Source organism: Oncorhynchus gorbuscha, linkage group LG14, assembly GCF_021184085.1.
Source record: "Oncorhynchus gorbuscha isolate QuinsamMale2020 ecotype Even-year linkage group LG14, OgorEven_v1.0, whole genome shotgun sequence".
Classification (NCBI taxonomy): Eukaryota; Metazoa; Chordata; class Actinopteri; order Salmoniformes; family Salmonidae; genus Oncorhynchus; species Oncorhynchus gorbuscha.
This window is the reverse complement of record NC_060186.1, coordinates 55,254,380-55,273,310: the sequence shown is the minus strand read 5'-3', so window position 1 is coordinate 55,273,310 and position 18,931 is coordinate 55,254,380. Positions and strand designations below refer to the sequence as shown.

The 18,931-nt window shown below is 40.8% G+C and overlaps 1 protein-coding gene across 1 annotated transcript in view; it reads left to right on the top strand.

The window, feature by feature from the left end:
• Positions 1-13,199, top strand: part of LOC123995750 (opsin-5-like) — a 37,133-nt gene extending 23,934 nt beyond the window's left edge. Inside the window, exons 2-6 of the mRNA XM_046299423.1 lie at positions 3,621-3,740; positions 5,167-5,337; positions 7,256-7,590; positions 8,286-8,530; positions 9,007-13,199. Of these exons, the coding sequence (XP_046155379.1) occupies positions 3,621-3,740; positions 5,167-5,337; positions 7,256-7,590; positions 8,286-8,530; positions 9,007-9,073 (938 nt within the window). The 3' untranslated portion in view covers positions 9,074-13,199. The remainder of the gene's footprint in view (positions 1-3,620; positions 3,741-5,166; positions 5,338-7,255; positions 7,591-8,285; positions 8,531-9,006) is intronic.
• The last annotated feature ends 5,732 nt before the right edge of the window (positions 13,200-18,931 follow it).

The window sequence follows — 18,931 nt, the reverse complement described above, 5'->3', positions numbered from 1 at the left end:
GGTTGAGGTCGGGTGATTGTGGAGGCCACGTCATCTGATGCAGCACTCCATCTCTCTCCTTCTTGGTCAAATAGCCCTTACACAGCCTGGAGGTGTGTTGGGTCATTGTCCTGTTGAAAAACAAATGATAATCCCACTAAGCGCAAACCAGATAGGATGGCGTAACACTGCAGAATGCTGTGGTAGCAATGCTGGTTAAGTATGCCTTAAATTCTAAATATATCACTGACAGTGTCACCAGCAAAGCACCCCCGCACCATGACACCTCCTCCTCCATGCTTCTCGGTGGGAACCACACATGCAGACATCATCCATTCATCTACTCTGCATCTCACAAAGTCACGGCGGTTGTAACCAAAAATCTCAAATTTGGACTCATCAGACTAAAGGACAGATTTCCGCCAGTCTAATGTCCATTGCTCGTGTTTCGTGGTCCAAGCAAGTCTCTTCTTCTTATTGGTGTCCTTTAGTAGTGGTTTCTTTGCAGCAATTTGACCATGAAGGCCTGATTCACGCAGTCTTCTCTGAACAGTTGATGTTGAGATGTGTCTGTTTCTTGAACTCACTTGAACTCTGTGAAGCGTTTATTTGGGCTGCAATTTCTGAGGTGCTGTTAATTGCTGATTTCTAAGACTGGTACCTCTAATGAACTTATCCTCTGCAGCAGCTCTGGGTCTTCCTTAACTGTGGCGGTCCTCATGACAGCCAGTTTCAGCTTGATAGTTTTTGCAACTGCACTTGAAGAAACTTTAAAAGTTCTTGAAATTTTCCACATTGATTGACCTTCATGTCTTAAAGTAATGATGGACTGTCGTTTTTCTTTGCTTATTTGAGCTGTTCTTGCCAAAATGTGGACTCAGAATGATGGTGATTGTTTAACTAATTATCTCTATTTCATATTTGAAGGATGATAGTTCACATCTGGTAAAGGTTTTAATTTATTCATCATAGCTTGATAACTTTTTTCCTGTGGTGCTTGGGTGCGTTTGTGGTCAACACTTTTGTCACCTTGCAGCACAGATTTCAGGGTGCCTTGGGGAATGACGATTCGTTGACATTTGGGTGTGCGGGTAGGTGTTGCTAATGACCATGAATGAATCCTCTGGGGTTTCTTCCGTTTTTTTGTTGTTGTTGACATGGTCATGTGGGGCTAAATAATCCCGTCATTATTGTTGATGACGTTTTCTGCTTTGATTGAAATTGTATTTTGTGATTCGACTGACAACATTTTCATATTACAGTGAACAGTCAATGCACTTTTATGTGCTAACTTGTACATATAATTTAGAATTGACCTAATTCGGGCGATGCTATGCATAGCAGATACATCTAGCTTAAAGACTAGTGTCTAGGGGTATGGGATTTTAACTCCCTCAGTTGGGGAGGGGGATGGGTGGGTTTGTGGTAGGGTCAGGGTATTAGCCCACGAGATGTTGACTATATTATACTTTCATCTTGTACAATTTGTACATGCTCAACACAATTTTATTTGCATCTCTTTCCCCATTTCTTATTTTCTTTAAAGATGTCGACACCTAATATGTATACATTTATGATAACTAACATTAGGGGTACTAAATGCCCAGTCAAGCACAAACGCATTCTGAATTATCTAAAGCAACATAAGGTTTATATAGCTCTTCTTCTGACTGACTGAGCATGATAAACTGAAAAGAGAGTGGGTGGGTCAAGTGTACTATTCATCTTTCACGTCTCGGGCAAGAGGGTTGGCCATTCTCATTAATAAGCAATGCCTCTTTCAGCTTCAATCTAAGATTAAAGACAAAGGAGGTAGGTTTGTGATCATTCAGGGTTTTATTAATACTGAGACCATTACCATTGTGAATGTGTATGGGCCTTGTAAAACGGGGGTGGGCACACTTTTGCATATGTTTTTGTCCTGCCCTGAACTAGGCAATTATTAGGAAGAATTATTCAGATCTTATCACAGGTCACTAATATGACTGTACCACTAGATCCTTCCCTTATTCTTCTTGGAGATGACTGTCTACCAGTTAATATTGGTAGCAAAACCAGATTAATTAAATTGGCAGTCATTGCAGTCAATACATGCACAGTGTTTCTATGGAAGAGTGACACTCTGCCAAGCAAGCATATCAAATTGTATTTGTCACATGCGCCGAACACAAGAGGTGTAGAGCTTAAAGTGAAATGTTTACTTACAAGCCCTTAACCAACACTGCTGTTTTAAGAAAAATATGTGTAAAGTAAAAAGGAAATATAACAAATAATGAAAGAGCAGCAGTAAAATAACAATAGCAAGGCTTTTTACAGAAGGTACCGGTACAGAGTCAATGTGCAGGGGCACCAGTTAGTCAAGGTAATTGATGTAATATGTCTCATCGTTGTCAGTGAATAGGCCTACCACTGTTGTGTCATCAGCAAACTTAATGATGGTGTTGGAGTCATGCTTGGCCATGCAGTCATGAGTGAACAGGGAGTACAGAAGGGGACCAAGAATGTGTAGTTTACCTACGCTTACCACCTGGGGGCGGCCAGTCAGTAAGTCCAGGATCCAGTTGCAGAGGGAGGTGTTTAGTCCCAGGGTCCTTAGCTTAGTGATGAGCTTTGAGGGCACTATGCTGTTGAACTTCCTGAGACCTCACCACGGGTGCTTCCTGTTTGAGTTTCTGCCTATAGGAGGGGAGGAGCAAGATGGCATTGTGGTCCGATTTGCCGAATGGAGGGCCTTATATGCATTCTGGAAGGTAGTGTAGCAATGGTTGAGGGTTTTAGCAGCGCGAGTAAAACAATTAATATGTTGATAGAATTTATATATATATTTATGATAGAAATATGTTGATAGAATTTGCTTTGTTCAAATCCCCAGCTACAATAAATGCTGCCTCAGGATATGTGGTTTTCAGTTTGCATAAAGTCCAGTGAAGTTCTTTGTGGACCTCCGTGGTATCCGCTTGGGGGAGGGGGAGGGGTATAGACTGTTGTGGCTATTATTGACAAAAATGATCTTGGGAGATAGTACGGTCGCCATTTGATTGTGAGATAATCTAGGTTAGGTGAACAGAAGGACTTGAGTTCCTGTATGCTATCATAGTTACACCATAAGACGTTAATCATAAAACATATACCTCCGCCCTTCTACTTCCCGGAGAGATGTTTGTTCCTGTCAGCGCGATGTACAGAGATCCCAACTGGCTTTACAGAGTCAAACATTATATCTCGAGAGAGCCATGTTTCCGTGAAGCAGAGTCTGTTACAATCCCTGATGGCTCTCTGAAAAGCAACTCTTGCCTTGAGCTCATCAATTTTATTATCCAGAGATTGGATATTAGCGAGTAAAATAAAATAGCTTATATTTTGGGTTCTAATGGGGCTACGACAGTTAAACTAAGATCATGAGACATTTATAAGTTATATTCTTCAAAATTCAATATGTACATATCATTCATTTATAAGTCAAAAAATGGACGTAGCAACTGCAGATTGCCCCTTTAAAATAATATTATATTATAGCATTATAATTAAACCAATTATGCCATAGGCCTAAGTATGTAAATTGACTAACCTGTAGGTACACCCTGTCATGTTGCATTTTACAACTTGTCATGTCTTCCTCTTGTCCTCTGTTTTCTCTGCAGGGATCATGTCAGCCATAGGAAATGGCTATGTTATATACATGACCATCAAACGCAAGACAAAGCTAAGGCCGCCTGAGCTCATGACAGTCAACTTAGCCATATTTGACTTTTGCATATCAGGTAAACCATTCCGCAGTCTCTTCATACAGTATGTCCGTGTACAGCGTGTCTCTGTACAGAACAGTGTATGGGGGATTAGTCCTGTGTCGTCTGTGTATTTCAATTCAGAACAGCAAGTATATGAACAATGATAGCGCCGCATGAACATTTACTCATGTACTGTACATCCTGACACATGGGAAAGGTTGTCATGGTTGGAAGAAGATGAAGTGGTGGAATATAATGACAAGAAGGAGAGAGTGTGAGGGAGAGAGAGAGAGAGAGAGAGAGAGAGAGAGAGAGAGAGAGAGAGAGAGAGAGAGAGAGAGAGAGAGAGAGAGAGAGAGAGAGAGAGAGAGAGAGAGAGAGAGAGAGAGAGAGAGAATCACTGAGTTGCTTTAAAGTCATAACTTTTTAGGCATGTTTGGTAACTCACCCTGAAATATGCTAAATTGTGGCTTAATCTGGAATTAGTTCTTTATCGCCATCGTTTGGATATTAGAGGAACACCATCACGTAAAAAGAACTCACCTCTAATATGACTCTACCTGGCATGTTGATCACAATATATCGATAGACCAGGCCTTTGATGTACAAGAGGTTTGGTTCCACTGTAAGCTGTCATCTCAGTTTAGAAATGTTGTTTTAAAAATCCCCTTTATCTGAGAATATCCTACTTTCTCAAAGAGTCCCTGTGACCCAGCCAGAAGCAGAATTCACAACAGTATGTCTCAGTCTCAGAACAATCTCTGGCCAGCTCTCTCTGTGTCTCATACAACCACGAGATGCTCACTTGTTTATCTGTTTATTTCTTGGTCTCTGGGCCAACTATGTCTCTCTGTATGAGACGCCTGCATTGCTCTCTAGGACTTGAGCCAACGTCCACAGCAGACAACAAGCATGATCTATTTGTGTCTGCCAGCTTTGCCTGCATCTTGGGAATGTCACTCAGATGTTGGAGGTCCAAATGAAAAGAGGGTTAGAATATTTCGTAGCCATTTTACCGTAATACTGTAGGAGTCATAAAGTGAGAGAAAGAGTATTTTATTAACTACGAGGGTTGGTGGAGAGTGCAGTGTGTGTACATCAACATGTATATAGAAACAGGGTCATAACTGTGCTCTCTGAACCTCTGTGGCGTCAGACCGGTGAGGATGCCACTTTCTCCTCACACGATATAAACACCATTTATGATCACCTCTTCTGTCCCATGCTATGCCTCAGGATTGTAACTTTACTGCATCTGTTATCATTGTGAGTTTTGAAGAAACAGCACTTCTGTTATGTGAAGTAGATGAAGAGGATGGTTTTTCATTGGCATTCTCATGCATTTTAAGGCCCTACATGACTATGTTACTGTACATGTATACTATATATCCTCACGTCTTTACAGCACACACGGATCATTTGAGGTGTTTAACAACTGTGTGTGTTTTTGGTCTTGAAGTCACAGGGAAGCCGTTCTTTGTGGCGTCCAGTTTCTCCCACCGCTGGCTGTTTGGCTGGGAGGGCTGTCGTTTCTATGGCTGGGCTGGCTTCTTCTTCGGTGTCGGCAGCCTCATCACCATGACCGTAGTCAGCCTAGACAGATACCTCAAGATCTGCCATCTCAGATACGGTACAGTGGGCTATGTTCTCCGTTTGTGTTTGGTTTACAGCAGGGGTGTCAAACTACATTTTGCCCCCGCGGGTCGCATTCGGTCTTCAATGGCGTCCGTAGGGCTGCACTGAAGATCACTTACATTTCCTTGCCGAGCAAAGAATTAGCAAAGAATATCCTCTAACAAATAAATGACTAACTGTGAAATGCTTACTTACGGGTCCTTCCCAATAATGCAGAGAGAAAGAAAATATAGAAATCATAGAAAAGTAAAACATATAATAAAATAAGTAATAATGAGTACACAATGAGTAATGATAACATGGCTGTGTACACAGGGTACCAGTACCGAGTCGAAGTGCAGGGGTACGGGGTGATTGAGGTAGATATGTACAAAAGAACTAGGAATAAAGTGACAGATCTTAAACCGTAGCAGCAGCGTATGTGATGGGTAAAACAAATGTGTGTGGTCAATATCGATAGTCTGGACAGCTATTCGTTAACTCTTTACCTAACTACACTGAACAAAAATAAACATGCCACATGCAACAATTTAGTTACAGTTCATATAAGGAAATCAGTCAATTGAACTAAATTCGTTAGGCCCTAACCTATGGATTTCACATGACTGGGAATACAGATATGCATCTGTTGGTCACAGATACCTGTAAAAAAAAGCTAGGGGCGTGGATCAGAAAACCAGTCAGTATCTGGTGTGACCATTTGCCTCATGCAGCGAGACACATCTTCATTGCATAGAGTTGATTGTGGCCTGTGGAATGTTGTCCCACTCCTCTTCAATGGCTGTGCGAAGTTGCTGGTTATTGGCGGAAACTGGAACACGGTGTTGTGCATGTCGATCCAGAGCATCCCAAACAGGCTCAGTGGTGGACATGTCTGGTGTGTATGCAGGCCATGGAAGATCTGGGACATTTTCAGCTTCCATGAATTGTGTGCAGATCCTTGCGACATGACGTGATGGCGGATGAATGGCACGACAATGGGCCTCAGGATCTCGTGACTTAAAGCTCTCGACCCGCTCCACTACAGCCTTGTCGATGTGAATGGGTGCATGCTCAGCTCTCCGTTTCCTGTAGTCCACAATCGGCTCCTTTGTCTTGCTCACATTGAGGGAGAGGTTGTTGTCCTGGCACCACACTGCCAGGTCTCTGACCTCCTACTTATAGGCTGTCTTAGTGATGGTGTTGGAGTTGTGCTCTACAACGCAGTAGCGAGTTAACAGGGAATACAGGAAGGTGTCCAAGCATGCAACTCTGAAGGGCTCCCATGTTAAGGGTCAGCGTTGAAAATGTGTTGTTGCCTACCCTCACCACCTGGAGCCGTCCCGTCAGAAAGTCCAGGATCCAGTTGCAGAGGGAGGTGTTCAGTCCCAGGGTCCTTAGCTTACTGTTAGCTTGGAGGGCACTATGGTGTTGAATGCTGAGATGTAGTCAATTAACAGCGTTCTCACATAGTGGGACAGGGCAGTGTGGAGTGCAATAGAGATTGTGTCATCTGTGGATCTGTTTGGGTGGTACAGTGTATCATCTAATTGTTTAAAAAAAAATTGTAGATACTTCCTGACTGTCTAGCTTTCAATTCAGTGATTATTAGCGAGCTAGACACAGTCAAGAAACGTTATGAATGTACTGTAGGTCCCTTATCATTTCTACACAGCTTTGATTTAGTCATTTGAAAGTATAAAAAAACTTTACAAGTTGTATTTGTTTTACTTAAACCACCCGGGAGCCGGATTGGACCCGGGGCGTATGTTTGACACCCCTGTTTACAGTAACACAAGACCTTTATAAGAATTAATAATTAGCACTTTTTCATTAATAAGTTAATGGAAATTATGATCTGTGATATCTGGACACTTTATTATTATGATGAACCAATTCATTATCAATCATTCTGCCCAAAATTGTACCCACAGGAACGTGGCTAAAGAGGCAACATGCTTTCCTGAGTGTGGTGTTTGTGTGGCTGTATGCAGGCTTCTGGGCCACCATGCCCCTGGTGGGCTGGGGCAGCTATGCTCCTGAGCCCTTTGGCACTTCCTGCACTCTGGACTGGTGGCTGGCCCAGGCTTCCGTGGCGGGCCAGAGCTTCGTCATTGCAATCCTCTTCTTCTGTCTTATCTTCCCCACCGGCATCATCGTTTTCTCCTACGTCATGATCATCTTCAAGGTCAAGTCCTCAGCCAAGGAAATCTCCCACTTTGACACCAGGAACAAGAACAGCCATAATCTGGAGATGAAACTGACCAAGGTGTGTGTGTGTATGTGTCAGAGCCCTGAACACACATTAATTTTAAGCCCGAGCCCTACCTATGCCTGCAACGTTCAGGCTCTACCCTACCCAGGCCCGATTGCTTCTGACAAATTTAAGGCCCTGCCCGAAACCCAAAATCAGAAATAACATCCTCCGTTAGTAAATCAATTAGCTGCTCCTCTCTGTCACTCGCTTCCTGAGCGCTGCTCACTCTGAATGCTCTCTGCTCATGACAAATCTGAGTCTGTGAGTATCCATAGCAACGGCTCCACTTGGGCTCCTCTGCTCAATTATGAGACATGAGAGAGCAGTTTGCTGTTAGAAACTTTGTCACTCTAAACTCTGACAAAACTCAAGGAACATTAATATTTTCTGTGAAATAATATCGCCTGTCTTATATTTGAAAAATAACTTCTGACACAATGTTATGATCTTAGTTAGATATGACTGTACTGCTCAGCTTCAAAATGTTAGTGATCAATTTATGGATAACCAAGCCCTGCCTGTACCCTAGTTATTGAGGAATAAACAGGCCCTACCCAGCCCTAACCCGATGTATAATGTCAGGGCCCGTCGGGATCGAGTCGGTTAGCAGAGCTCTTGTGTGTGTGTGTGGACACGGAACCTCACCTCAGAGATACTTTAACTATTGTGAGACTGACCAGTGATGTGGTTCTACTTGTGTCCTCCAGGTGGCGATGCTGATCTGCGCTGGTTTCTTGATAGCGTGGATCCCTTATGCAGTGGTCTCAGTGGTGTCTGCGTTTGGCGAGCCCGACTCAGTGCCTATCTCGGTCTCTGTGATCCCCACTCTGCTTGCTAAGTCCTCTGCCATGTACAACCCCATCATCTACCAGGTCATCGACCTGAAACACTCCTGCGCTAAATCCTCCTGTTTTCAAGTTCTGAAGAAGCGCACACATTTAAAAAAGTCAAGGTATGGAGTAGTATTCATTTCATGGCTTTCTCTTCTACTTTCTATTCCCCTGGATTGACAGTTACAACTGTACCGACCTAGTTTAACATTTACCTTGTTTATTGGCTTGCAAGAGTTAAAATAATCATATTACAACATTTTCCCAAACAGCTTGCTAGATCTAGAGTTGAAGGTAGACTCAGCTAAATGACGTTGCCACGAGCAGCATCGCAGATACTAAGATGAGCAAGATGCAAGAATATCTGCTCATGTGCACGGATTCGCCTCACGCTGTTCACAGCGTGGTAGTCAGGGCACCAAAACAGCTGAGAAGTTGAGCCTCATGCTTTAATGCTCTTAGTTGTTGTGGAAATTGACCCACGATGCTGTTTACTTTCTGCATGTAGGTCATATCACCGCTATACCTTAAAAAAGGCATAGTTTTCAATGCAACATTTCTAACTTATGAAACTTTTCTCCCATTGTATCTTCCACAGGTTTTACACAATTTCTGGCTCGCTTAAAGTCAGTCCGTCCAGTAATGAGGCTCACATTGAAATGTGAGAGAAAAACAGTGGTAATCTCCTATGATTTGACACCTGTCCAATCACAACCCTGCTATCATCTGCAAAGATATTGACCACCGCTCATCACCCAAACCTACTGTACGCTACCCAGCCTTGCTGTATCTATGTTCCTGCTTCAAACAGCTCTCTGTACTCTCCTACCTCACGTCCCTCTGTGTTTACAGCTCAAGGCTGTTGTCAAGATGTATTTTTACACTTTGTACAGATTGTGTATTGTGACACCTGTGACATGCATATTTAAACTTTAACCTCTATGTGCTCCTGTAAGATCTAAAGTGTTGTTAAGAACGAGGTATGATATACAGATGTTGGATCTTATTTTGACCAGTTTTGTTGCAGGAGTAAAATAATCCTGCAGCAGGAGGAGGATTATTTGATTATTCTCAAAAAAAGTTATAATTTCTAACAGGAAAATAGTTCTGATAGGCTACAGTTTAGGTGTGGTATCTAGTGATAGAAAGAGAAACTGCAGGTTTTCAGGGACATTATGCTATGACTAGGACTCTTAAAAATGTTCTGTGGAGCAAAGTGATCAAATTAAGATACCATATCTGTACAGAGTGCTGGAGAGACTGTGGTGTTGATGTTGGAGTTAAGCGTTATCACTGCTTCGGGCAGGTTTGACCTTAGCAGCACTTTTCATCAACGGTCAAAGTCATCATATGATTCTTAGTGTCACTGGATACATGTTTAGAGACGTCATTGACATCACAAAACAAAATACTATTTTAGCTCATGCAAAAACTGCACGCTCCACTGTGAGGTAGCCACCAGCGCACGTTAATTGGACCAAATATCAAGTCACAGCACAACAATGTCTGTTAAGAGTAGTGGCTATGTGGTACAGCACTATGCTCCTGTCATCGTTATCCATTCTGTATGCGCAGATGTTAGCCTTTACATCTCATATACAAGACATTAAGAACACCTTCCGAATATTGAGTTGCACCCTTCCTTTTACCCTCAGAACAGCCTCAATTTGTCGGGGCAAGGCTTCGACAAGGTGTCAAAAGCGTTCAACAGGAATGCTGGCCCACGTTGACTCCATTGCTTCCAAAAGTTGTGTCAAGTTGGCTGGATGTCCTTTGGGTGGAGGACCATTTTTGATACGCACCGTAAAATGTTGAGCGTGAAAAATCAAGCAGCGATGCAATTCTTGACACAAACCTGTGCGCCTGGAATCTACTACCATACCCTGTTCAAAGGCACTTCAATATTTTGTCTTGCACTTTCACCCTCTAAATGGCACACATACACAATCCATGTCTTAAGGCTTAAAAATCCTTCTTTAACCTTCATCTACAGGGATTGAAGTGGGTGTAACAGGTAACAGCTATAAGGGATCATAGCTTCCACCTGGATTCACCTGGTCAGTCTTTGTCATGGAAAGAGCAGGTGTTCTGCTGTGTACACTCAATTTATGTTGATTTGACAAAACACAATTTAATAAAAATCCACATGATCAGAAGGAATAAAACAACAATAAATGTGTTTTTTGCTTTTATACCTCTCAATTACTAAATTAATTAAAGTAATTCACTTAATTAAAGTAAGTTGAGGTGCTATTAAGATCAAAGTCAGTTTTCAAAGTCAGTAACATGTTTTTTAAAAAGTATTTATACTGTGTGTGCTTGTGTATGGAGTCCAGGCTTTGAGTTATATGCAAGAAAACAATCTTTAGAAATACATAAACATTCAGTGCAAATAATTATCCTATTGGTTATTACAACTGTCATATTGTCTATTATTGTCTTTGAAATCTTTCATCTTTACTCTAACTGAGGGTGTCTGCATTCAACACACTGAAAAAACAAAAGAGGCCCTAGTCTCGCTGACCTCCTTAGAACAATAGAAAGGATCAACACACCTGCACTCAGCCAAAGGTCCTAACATTGGCAAGAACAATCAACAATCTTTATTTGACAGGATTTATTCAAAATCATACAACAGGTGGGTATAATCCTGAATGCTGATTGGAAAACTGCATTCCAGTTTGCGTCTATTCCACAAGTTACCATTGGCTAAATCTATGACGTTAAAATGCCTATTTACTCTGTTCCATCTGACGGTGCAAACCACTGTCTGATCAGCCCAGCCAGGCAATTTATAAACTTGATTTCCACTATAAAAAGCATCTAGACATTATCTCCTATTTCTTTTAGATTTAGTTTTCAACAGCGGAGATTTGTATAAACCTTGCTGCATTTCTCTCCGACATTTACAACATTGCTTCAATATTCAAATTCGATCTCCAGCACATGTCGGGAGTTGGGACGAGACAGGCAGGCAACTTTTCTCAGCCAATCGAAATCATGAATCGGCATAATTTTTATGGATATATACAAAGAACTATCAATAGATAACAGGTCAAACGAAACATTTGCAGTCTTTCTAGCTGCAGTTTGAAGTGATTCTGCTAGCTGTGTTGTTGGCTCGCTCCTCTGAACAACAGTTTCCTGATGAGAGAGCACATTTTCTATGCCAGGCGAAATTGCGCCTCATTAGCTCATTGTTATGGATGTATCCGATTAAATGTCTCTAGAAAACATTTATAAAAAGGCAAATGCAGCTACTGTTGTTATTCTATCTGCACTGTTTGACGTGACTGTAAGTTAGCCATAGTTGGATATCTAGAACGCAAGGGATGAGTACGTTGCCAGCCAGTATGGCAATGGAACATTTAGAACAAACGACTGGGTCGCATCCATAGATACAGAACAAAAAGACTGAACAAATGGGTCGCGTCACTGTCAACTGAACCGATAGCACGAATGACCAGATGGCTTGGGTAGCAACTCTAGATTTGTGCCGGCACTATATCTTGTGGAAGGATGAAATAGTATGAATAAATTCATCAAAATCATGTTTTTAATGAAAATATGTCAATCATTATTTGAATATGTTGGTTACCCGTTGTATAAAAGTGATAATGCCCTTGAAGCCAGTGATTGGAGGATATATTGGCACGGTTTGCCGGCCATCAACTTTCAACACCCGTGCCAATATATTCTCCAAACACCGGCTTCAAGGGCATTATCACTTAAGCAATATCTCCTTTCTCAGTGTCTTACTGGATCTGTGTTTTTGTTGTTTGTATGATTTTTCAGTATGTACTCTGTCATTGCCTTGCTAATCATTTGATTTGATTGGTTTATTATTTTATTGTGTAAAGTTGTGAATGACCGTGTTAGGAGAGCTTATTGATATCAAATGTTCTATGATGGTATGCATTTTGTTCTCCATTTTTGAGATTTGCATCTGTACAAAATGTATGTCAACTAAGAGGTTAATATTGATGTAAAATAGGTAGTAGTCAACTGTAATGCTTACCTGTCATCACATCTTGCTTATGTACAAAATTATGAATGAGGAAGGAGATAGCTAATATGGTGTCTTTATTTGATCTCAGGTATAGGTTAAGACGAGGTGTAATCTTTTTCCTTGGTGGGCTGTCTGTATGTCTCCACATCACAGTATTAATCTCACCACGTTATCTGCCTCTGTTGGGTTTCTTAAAGGGGTTTAAGGATGATGCACTAGTGTACTTCAACAGGGTTTGATTGTGTCTCAGAAAAGAAGGCGGCTCTACAGGTGTGGGATCTTAATTTGAGACAGTTTGCCGCAGCAGGAAAGTAATTATTCAACGGGAGAACATTTTAATTATTTTGTGGATTATATATATATTTTTTAATTTGGGGGGACATCAAGTCTGAATTTTCAAAGTGGAAATTACATACTTCAGATGCCTTTTTAAATTTCCTGCAGCAGTGTGATCAAATTAAGATCCTACATCTGTCATTCAATGCATTTTTCAAACTAAATCACTGAAAGTGTTTTGTTTTAATGCTTTATCATGAAGAACATCATCTGAATAAGCAAGTACTGTGGTCCAGAAGGATTATGTCACATTGCTTATTGTCATATGTATTTCCTAAAAGCATACAGTAACTGTATTCATTTATACTACCTGTAGTTTGCTTTCAAGTACCACATTGTCACACCTTATACTTCATTCCACATTCTTTGAGGAATTTGTCTTTGTCCCTTTATTTTGTAAAGAAAAAGTACAGCATTCCATAGCCATTGCAAATCTGTTGTGTTGAATAATGATACGTGCAATAAAAGGTGCAGTTATGCACATATATTTAGATGATATAGATGTTTTATTTATGTTTGACAGGGCATCCTCATGAGGCAGCCAACACCCTCATGAAGAGAGAATAGAATGATACACAAATAGTCTGACTCCCATGTTGATACACACTTCATTTAGAGTCACCTAACACTTAACTCAGAGTCACATAACACTTCTACTCGAAAGTCTGATTCAATCATCATGACTTACATGCACAATACCCTACAATAAATTGATCATAAAATGTAAGATATCTATATAATATTCATGTGAAGCAAATATATATTTTAATATTTTCTGCAGAATTTTAACTGAACATTTCCATGCCTTTGAGCAAACATGGCCTAAGCATTATATTGCTGTATTTAGTTGCTGACAATGGCACTTCACAGCAAACCATTTTATTTAATTTGGCAAAGGCTCAAGATCTTGCTGTAGAAATGAATATCCAGTACCAAGATTGCAGATTTTCCTCAATTTTAACTGCATACTTACAGTGCATTTGGTAAGTATTCAGACCCCTTGCCTTTTTTCACATTTTGTTACGTTACAGCCTAATTTTAAAATGGATTAAATCGTTTTCCCCCCCTCATCAATCTCCACACAATACCCCATAATGACAAAGCAAAAACAGGTTTTTAGACAATTTTGCAAAAGTATTTAAAAAATAACTGAAATATCACATTTACTTAAGTATTCAGACCCTTTACTCAGTACTTTGTTGAAACACCTTTGGCAGTGATTACAGCCTTGTATCTTGTTGGGTCTGATGCTACAAGCTTGGCACACCTGTATTTGGTGAGTTTCTCTAATTTTTCTCTGCAGATCCTCTAATTTTTCTCTGCAGATCCTCTCAAGCTCTGTCAGGTTGGATGGGGAGCGTCACTGCACAGCTACTTTCAGGTATCTCCAGAGATGTTCGATCGGGTTCATGTCTGGGCTCTGGCTGAGCCACTCAAGGACATTCAGACACTTGTACCTACAGTTGAAGTCGGAAGTTTACATACGCCTTAGCCAAATACATTTAAAATCAGTTTTTCACAATTTCTGACATTTAATCCTAGTAAAAATTCCCTGTCCATCCTGACAGAGCTGGTGTAACTGAGTCAGGTTTGTAGGCCTCCTTGCTCGCACATGCTTTTAAAGTTCTGCCCACACATTTTCTATAGGATTGAGGTCAGGGCATTATGATGGCCACTCCAATACCTTGACTTTGTTGTCCTTAAGCCATTTTTCCACAACTTTTGAAGCATGCTTGGGGTCCTTGTCCATTTGGAAGAACATTTTGCGACCAAGCTTTGTCTTGAGGTTTTGCTTCAATATATCCACATAATTTTACTCCCTCATGATGCCATCTATTTTGTGAAGTGCACCAGTCCCTCCTGCAGCAAAGCATCCCCACAACATGATGCTGCCACCCCGTGCTTCATGGTTGGGATGGTGTTCTTCGGCTCCCAACTTAACAATGGTCATTCTGGCCAAACAGTTCTATTTTTGTTTCATCAGACCAGAGTACATTTCTCCAAAATGACAATCTCTGTCCCCATGTGCAGTTGCAAACCATAGTCTGGCTTTTTTATGGCGGTTTTGGAGCCGTGGCTTCTTTTTATGGATCATCTTAAAATATTGTGGAAAGAATGTTGCTTCCATCAATGTAATTGTCTACATCATTTCCAATCCCCCATATATTTTGTGGGTAAATATATATATCCACATACATACACATATGCATATATATACACATATATACATACACATGCCTATATAGATATACATACTTTTTCCCCCTCAAACCCTACCACCCTTCCCCCAATTGGAGTAAACTAATAAACATTTTGGCTTTTACCTTCAATTTATACATCTTATATACATTTTACAGACACAGTCTATTTTACAATAGTTATTTTTTGTTTGTTTTTAGTCCTTCCTCTATTTCTGATGTCCATCCAGTTTGATTTCTATTTGTAACTGTGCTATTTCACAAAAAGTTCTGAACCAATATACATTTTACAGACCCTGTATGTTTTACATGGTTTATCTTGTTATTAGTCCTACCCTTCAGCTCCATTCAAACCCTCCCATCTCTCTCAACATCATCCATTTTGGATTTCTATTTGCCATATATTTTTCAACTGTGCTGTGATGCTTCACAAAAGTACTGAACCTTTCTATTCTCATAGTTTCTACAGATTGTAAATAAAAAATACAAACTTTTGCTAAAATAATTATTATATTATTGATTGATTGACTATGGCTTTTCAAATCACCCAGTATTGCTATCTGCAGCGTTAGTTCTAGGTAAATGTTGCAATTCTTCAGCCATTCCTGGACCTGTGACCAAAAACGAGCTACATATGGACAATACCAAAATAAAGATCTAATGACTCTGCCTCCTCACAGTAGAATCTGCAGAGCTGGGAAGATTGTATCCCCCATATATATAACATTCTATTTATTAGTTGCAAGAATTTTGTATAATAATTTAAATTGAAACATTCAAAGTTTTGATTCTGGCTTTGTTTTGCGTATCAATTCATAAACCATGTGCCATGGAATGGGTACATCGACAATCCCTTCCCAACTATTTTGCAATTTATATGGCACAGCTGTCAGTTTTTTGGTCCTTAAATGAAATTGGTATATGTTTTTATTTATCACACTTTTCTTTAACCATTTATGTTCTTTAATACAAGGCCGACAGACAAGTTCTTTACTCTTTTCCCCTTCTACTTGCCTCTTCCATTTTTGTGGTAATGCTGCAATTAATTGGTTGTAATTTTGGGTAGAGCAGACATTTCCATATGCCTGTGTTAGCTGCATGTGTGACGTAACTCCACCAGTCATATTTATGATATCATTCACAAAAATTATACCTTTTTAAAAAATGTATTCAAAAAATACATTTTTTAAAATCAGCTAGTATATTTGAATTTAACCAACAACCGAAAGTGGGCTGGTGTAACCTGAATAAAGGGGAAAAGGCCCTTCTTGAACATAGGATGAGACATTCATACCAATTTACTAGAGAACCAGTTTGGATTTAAGTATAACTTTTGTATGACTGATGCCTTTAGTGAGAGGTCTAATGCTAACCTCTTAAGACTAGGCCTCAATACTGCCCCCTTTGGAGGAAGTGCGTGCCCATAGTAAACTGAAAATATGTTTTCCCAAAATTGCTAATATATGCATATAATAATTATTATTGAATAGAAAACACTCTAAAGTTTCTAAAACCATTTAAATTATGTCTGTATGTAAAGCGGAACTCTCAGGGCAGCCTTTCTCCCAAACTCTCTCTTGTCAAGAGAAAAGTTGGGTCAACTTTGACGTCATCGCCCCCACCCTTCCCAGGCAGCTACCGATCTGGGAACAGTATGTATGTGTTCAGCGCGATGCCTGCTTTCAAATGGCGCGTTCATTGTGAAAATCTCGTGAGCCCTCGTCGTTTGGCGGGCAAAAATGTTCGGGTCAGCCGTTTGTCTGTTCGCACTGATCATTGTTTTACATGTTAAAAACATCATAAAGCTCGATTCTGCACATAGTTTGACCAGTTTAGTCGACATATAATATATAATTTTGAAGTTTTGATGCGCAAGAGTGCGGGACCAGAAGTCATTTTGGGTGCATTTCAGCTGAAGCTGTTAGCATATGCTAATACAGAGACACACAACGTGAAACCAAACGATGTTTTGGGTAAGTATGACTCCTTCTACGTCTTCTGATCGAAGAACATCAAAGGTAAGGGAATATTTATGTGGTTATTTTGGGTTTCTGTGGACTCCAAACATAGAGGAGACATACTGCTAATATCTGAGCGCCGTCTCATTGTATAGCCAGTGAACGAATTCTGTAACGTTAAAAATAAATGTAATACAGCGGTTGCATTAAGAAGAAGTGTATCTTTGTAACTATATGTAGAACATGTATATTTAGTCATGTTTATTGCTTGTTATCTGACGTTATCTGTCGGAGCTATCATCATTTCTCCGGACATTTGAGTAGCATTTTTTGAAATGTCGTCATTGTAAACAGAGATTTATGGATAAAATTGGCATATTATTGAAAAAAAAATGTATTGTGTAACATGTACTATTACTGTCATCTGATGAAGATTTTCAAAAGGTTAGTGAATGATTAATTTTTTTAATCCTGCTTTTATAATTTTATATTTTCTGGGACAAAATGGCTGCCTCTCGTCATTTGTTTCGGTGGTGGTCTAATATAAATATGTGCTATGTTTTCGCCGTAAAACATTTTAGAAATCTGACTTGCTGGGTAGATGAACAAGGAGTTTCTTTCATTTGAGCTATTGGACTTGTTAATGTGTGGAGGTTAAATATTTCTAAGAATATTCTTTTGCATTTTGCGTTATGGTAATGAGCTTGAGCAGTAGTCACGATCCCGTATCCAGGATGGGTCGCCGCAAGAAGATTTATTATTTAATCATTTCTGCCCTCCGAATTCATATTCGTTATATATAAATAGGCCCTTTTAATTTTATCTGGCTTGCCGTTCCAAATAAAATTGAAGATTTTATGTTCTTTATAATTTATATAGCAGATCATTAGGTGTAGGCAAAACCATAAGCAAATTGGTAAACTGTGTTATTGTGTCAGGGTTTTCCTGTGGTGAAGTAGAGGAGGACCAAAACGCAGCGTCGTTATATTGACTCATGTTTAATCAAAAACGGATAAACATGAACACTACAAAACAATGAACGTGGAAAACCAAAAACAGCCGAATCTGGTGCAAAACACAGAGACAGGAACAATAATCCACAAAACCCAACACAAAACAGGCTACATAAATATGGTTCCCAATCAGAGACAATGACTAACACCTGCCTCTGATTGAGAACCATATAATATATAATAATAATATTGAGAGCGACTTACAGTCATGTGTGCATACATTCACGTATGGGTGGTCCCAAACATAGAAATAGACAAACCAGACACACAACATAGAATGCCCACCCAGCTCACGTCCTGACCAACACTAAAACAAGGAAAACACATACGAACGATGGACAGAACGTGACAGAACCCCCCCCCCAAGGTGCGGACTCCGAACGCACAACCTAAACCTATAGGGGAGGGTCTGGGTGGGCATCTCTCCGCGGTGGCGGCTCTGGCGCTGGACGTGGACCCCACTCCATAATTGTCTTAGTCCACCTCCTTAGTGTCCTTTGAGTGGCAACCCTCGCCCCTAACCTTGGCCTAGGAAACCTAACAATGGGCCCCACTGGACTGAGGTAGCTCGGGACCGAGGGGAAGCTCGGGACCGAGGGGAAGCTCAGGAGTGAGAGGAAGCTCAGGAGTGAGAGGAAGCTCAGGAGTGAGAGGAAGCTCAGGCAGGTTGATGGATCTACCAGATCCTGGCTGGCTGGTGGTTCCGGCAGATCCTGGCTGACTGGCACTTCTGGGGATCCTGGCAGACTGGTGGATCCTGGCCGACTGGCGGATCCTGGCAGACTGGCGGATCCTGACTGACTGGTAGTTCTAGCAGATCCTGGCTGACTGGCGGACCCTGGCACACTGGCGGATCCTGGCACACTGGCGGATCCTGGCACACTGGCGGATCCTGGCACACTGGCGGATCCTGGAACACTGGCGGATCCTGGCACACTGGCGGATCCTGGCACACTGGTGGATCTAACTGATCCTGGCACACTGGCGGATCCTGGCACACTGGCGGATC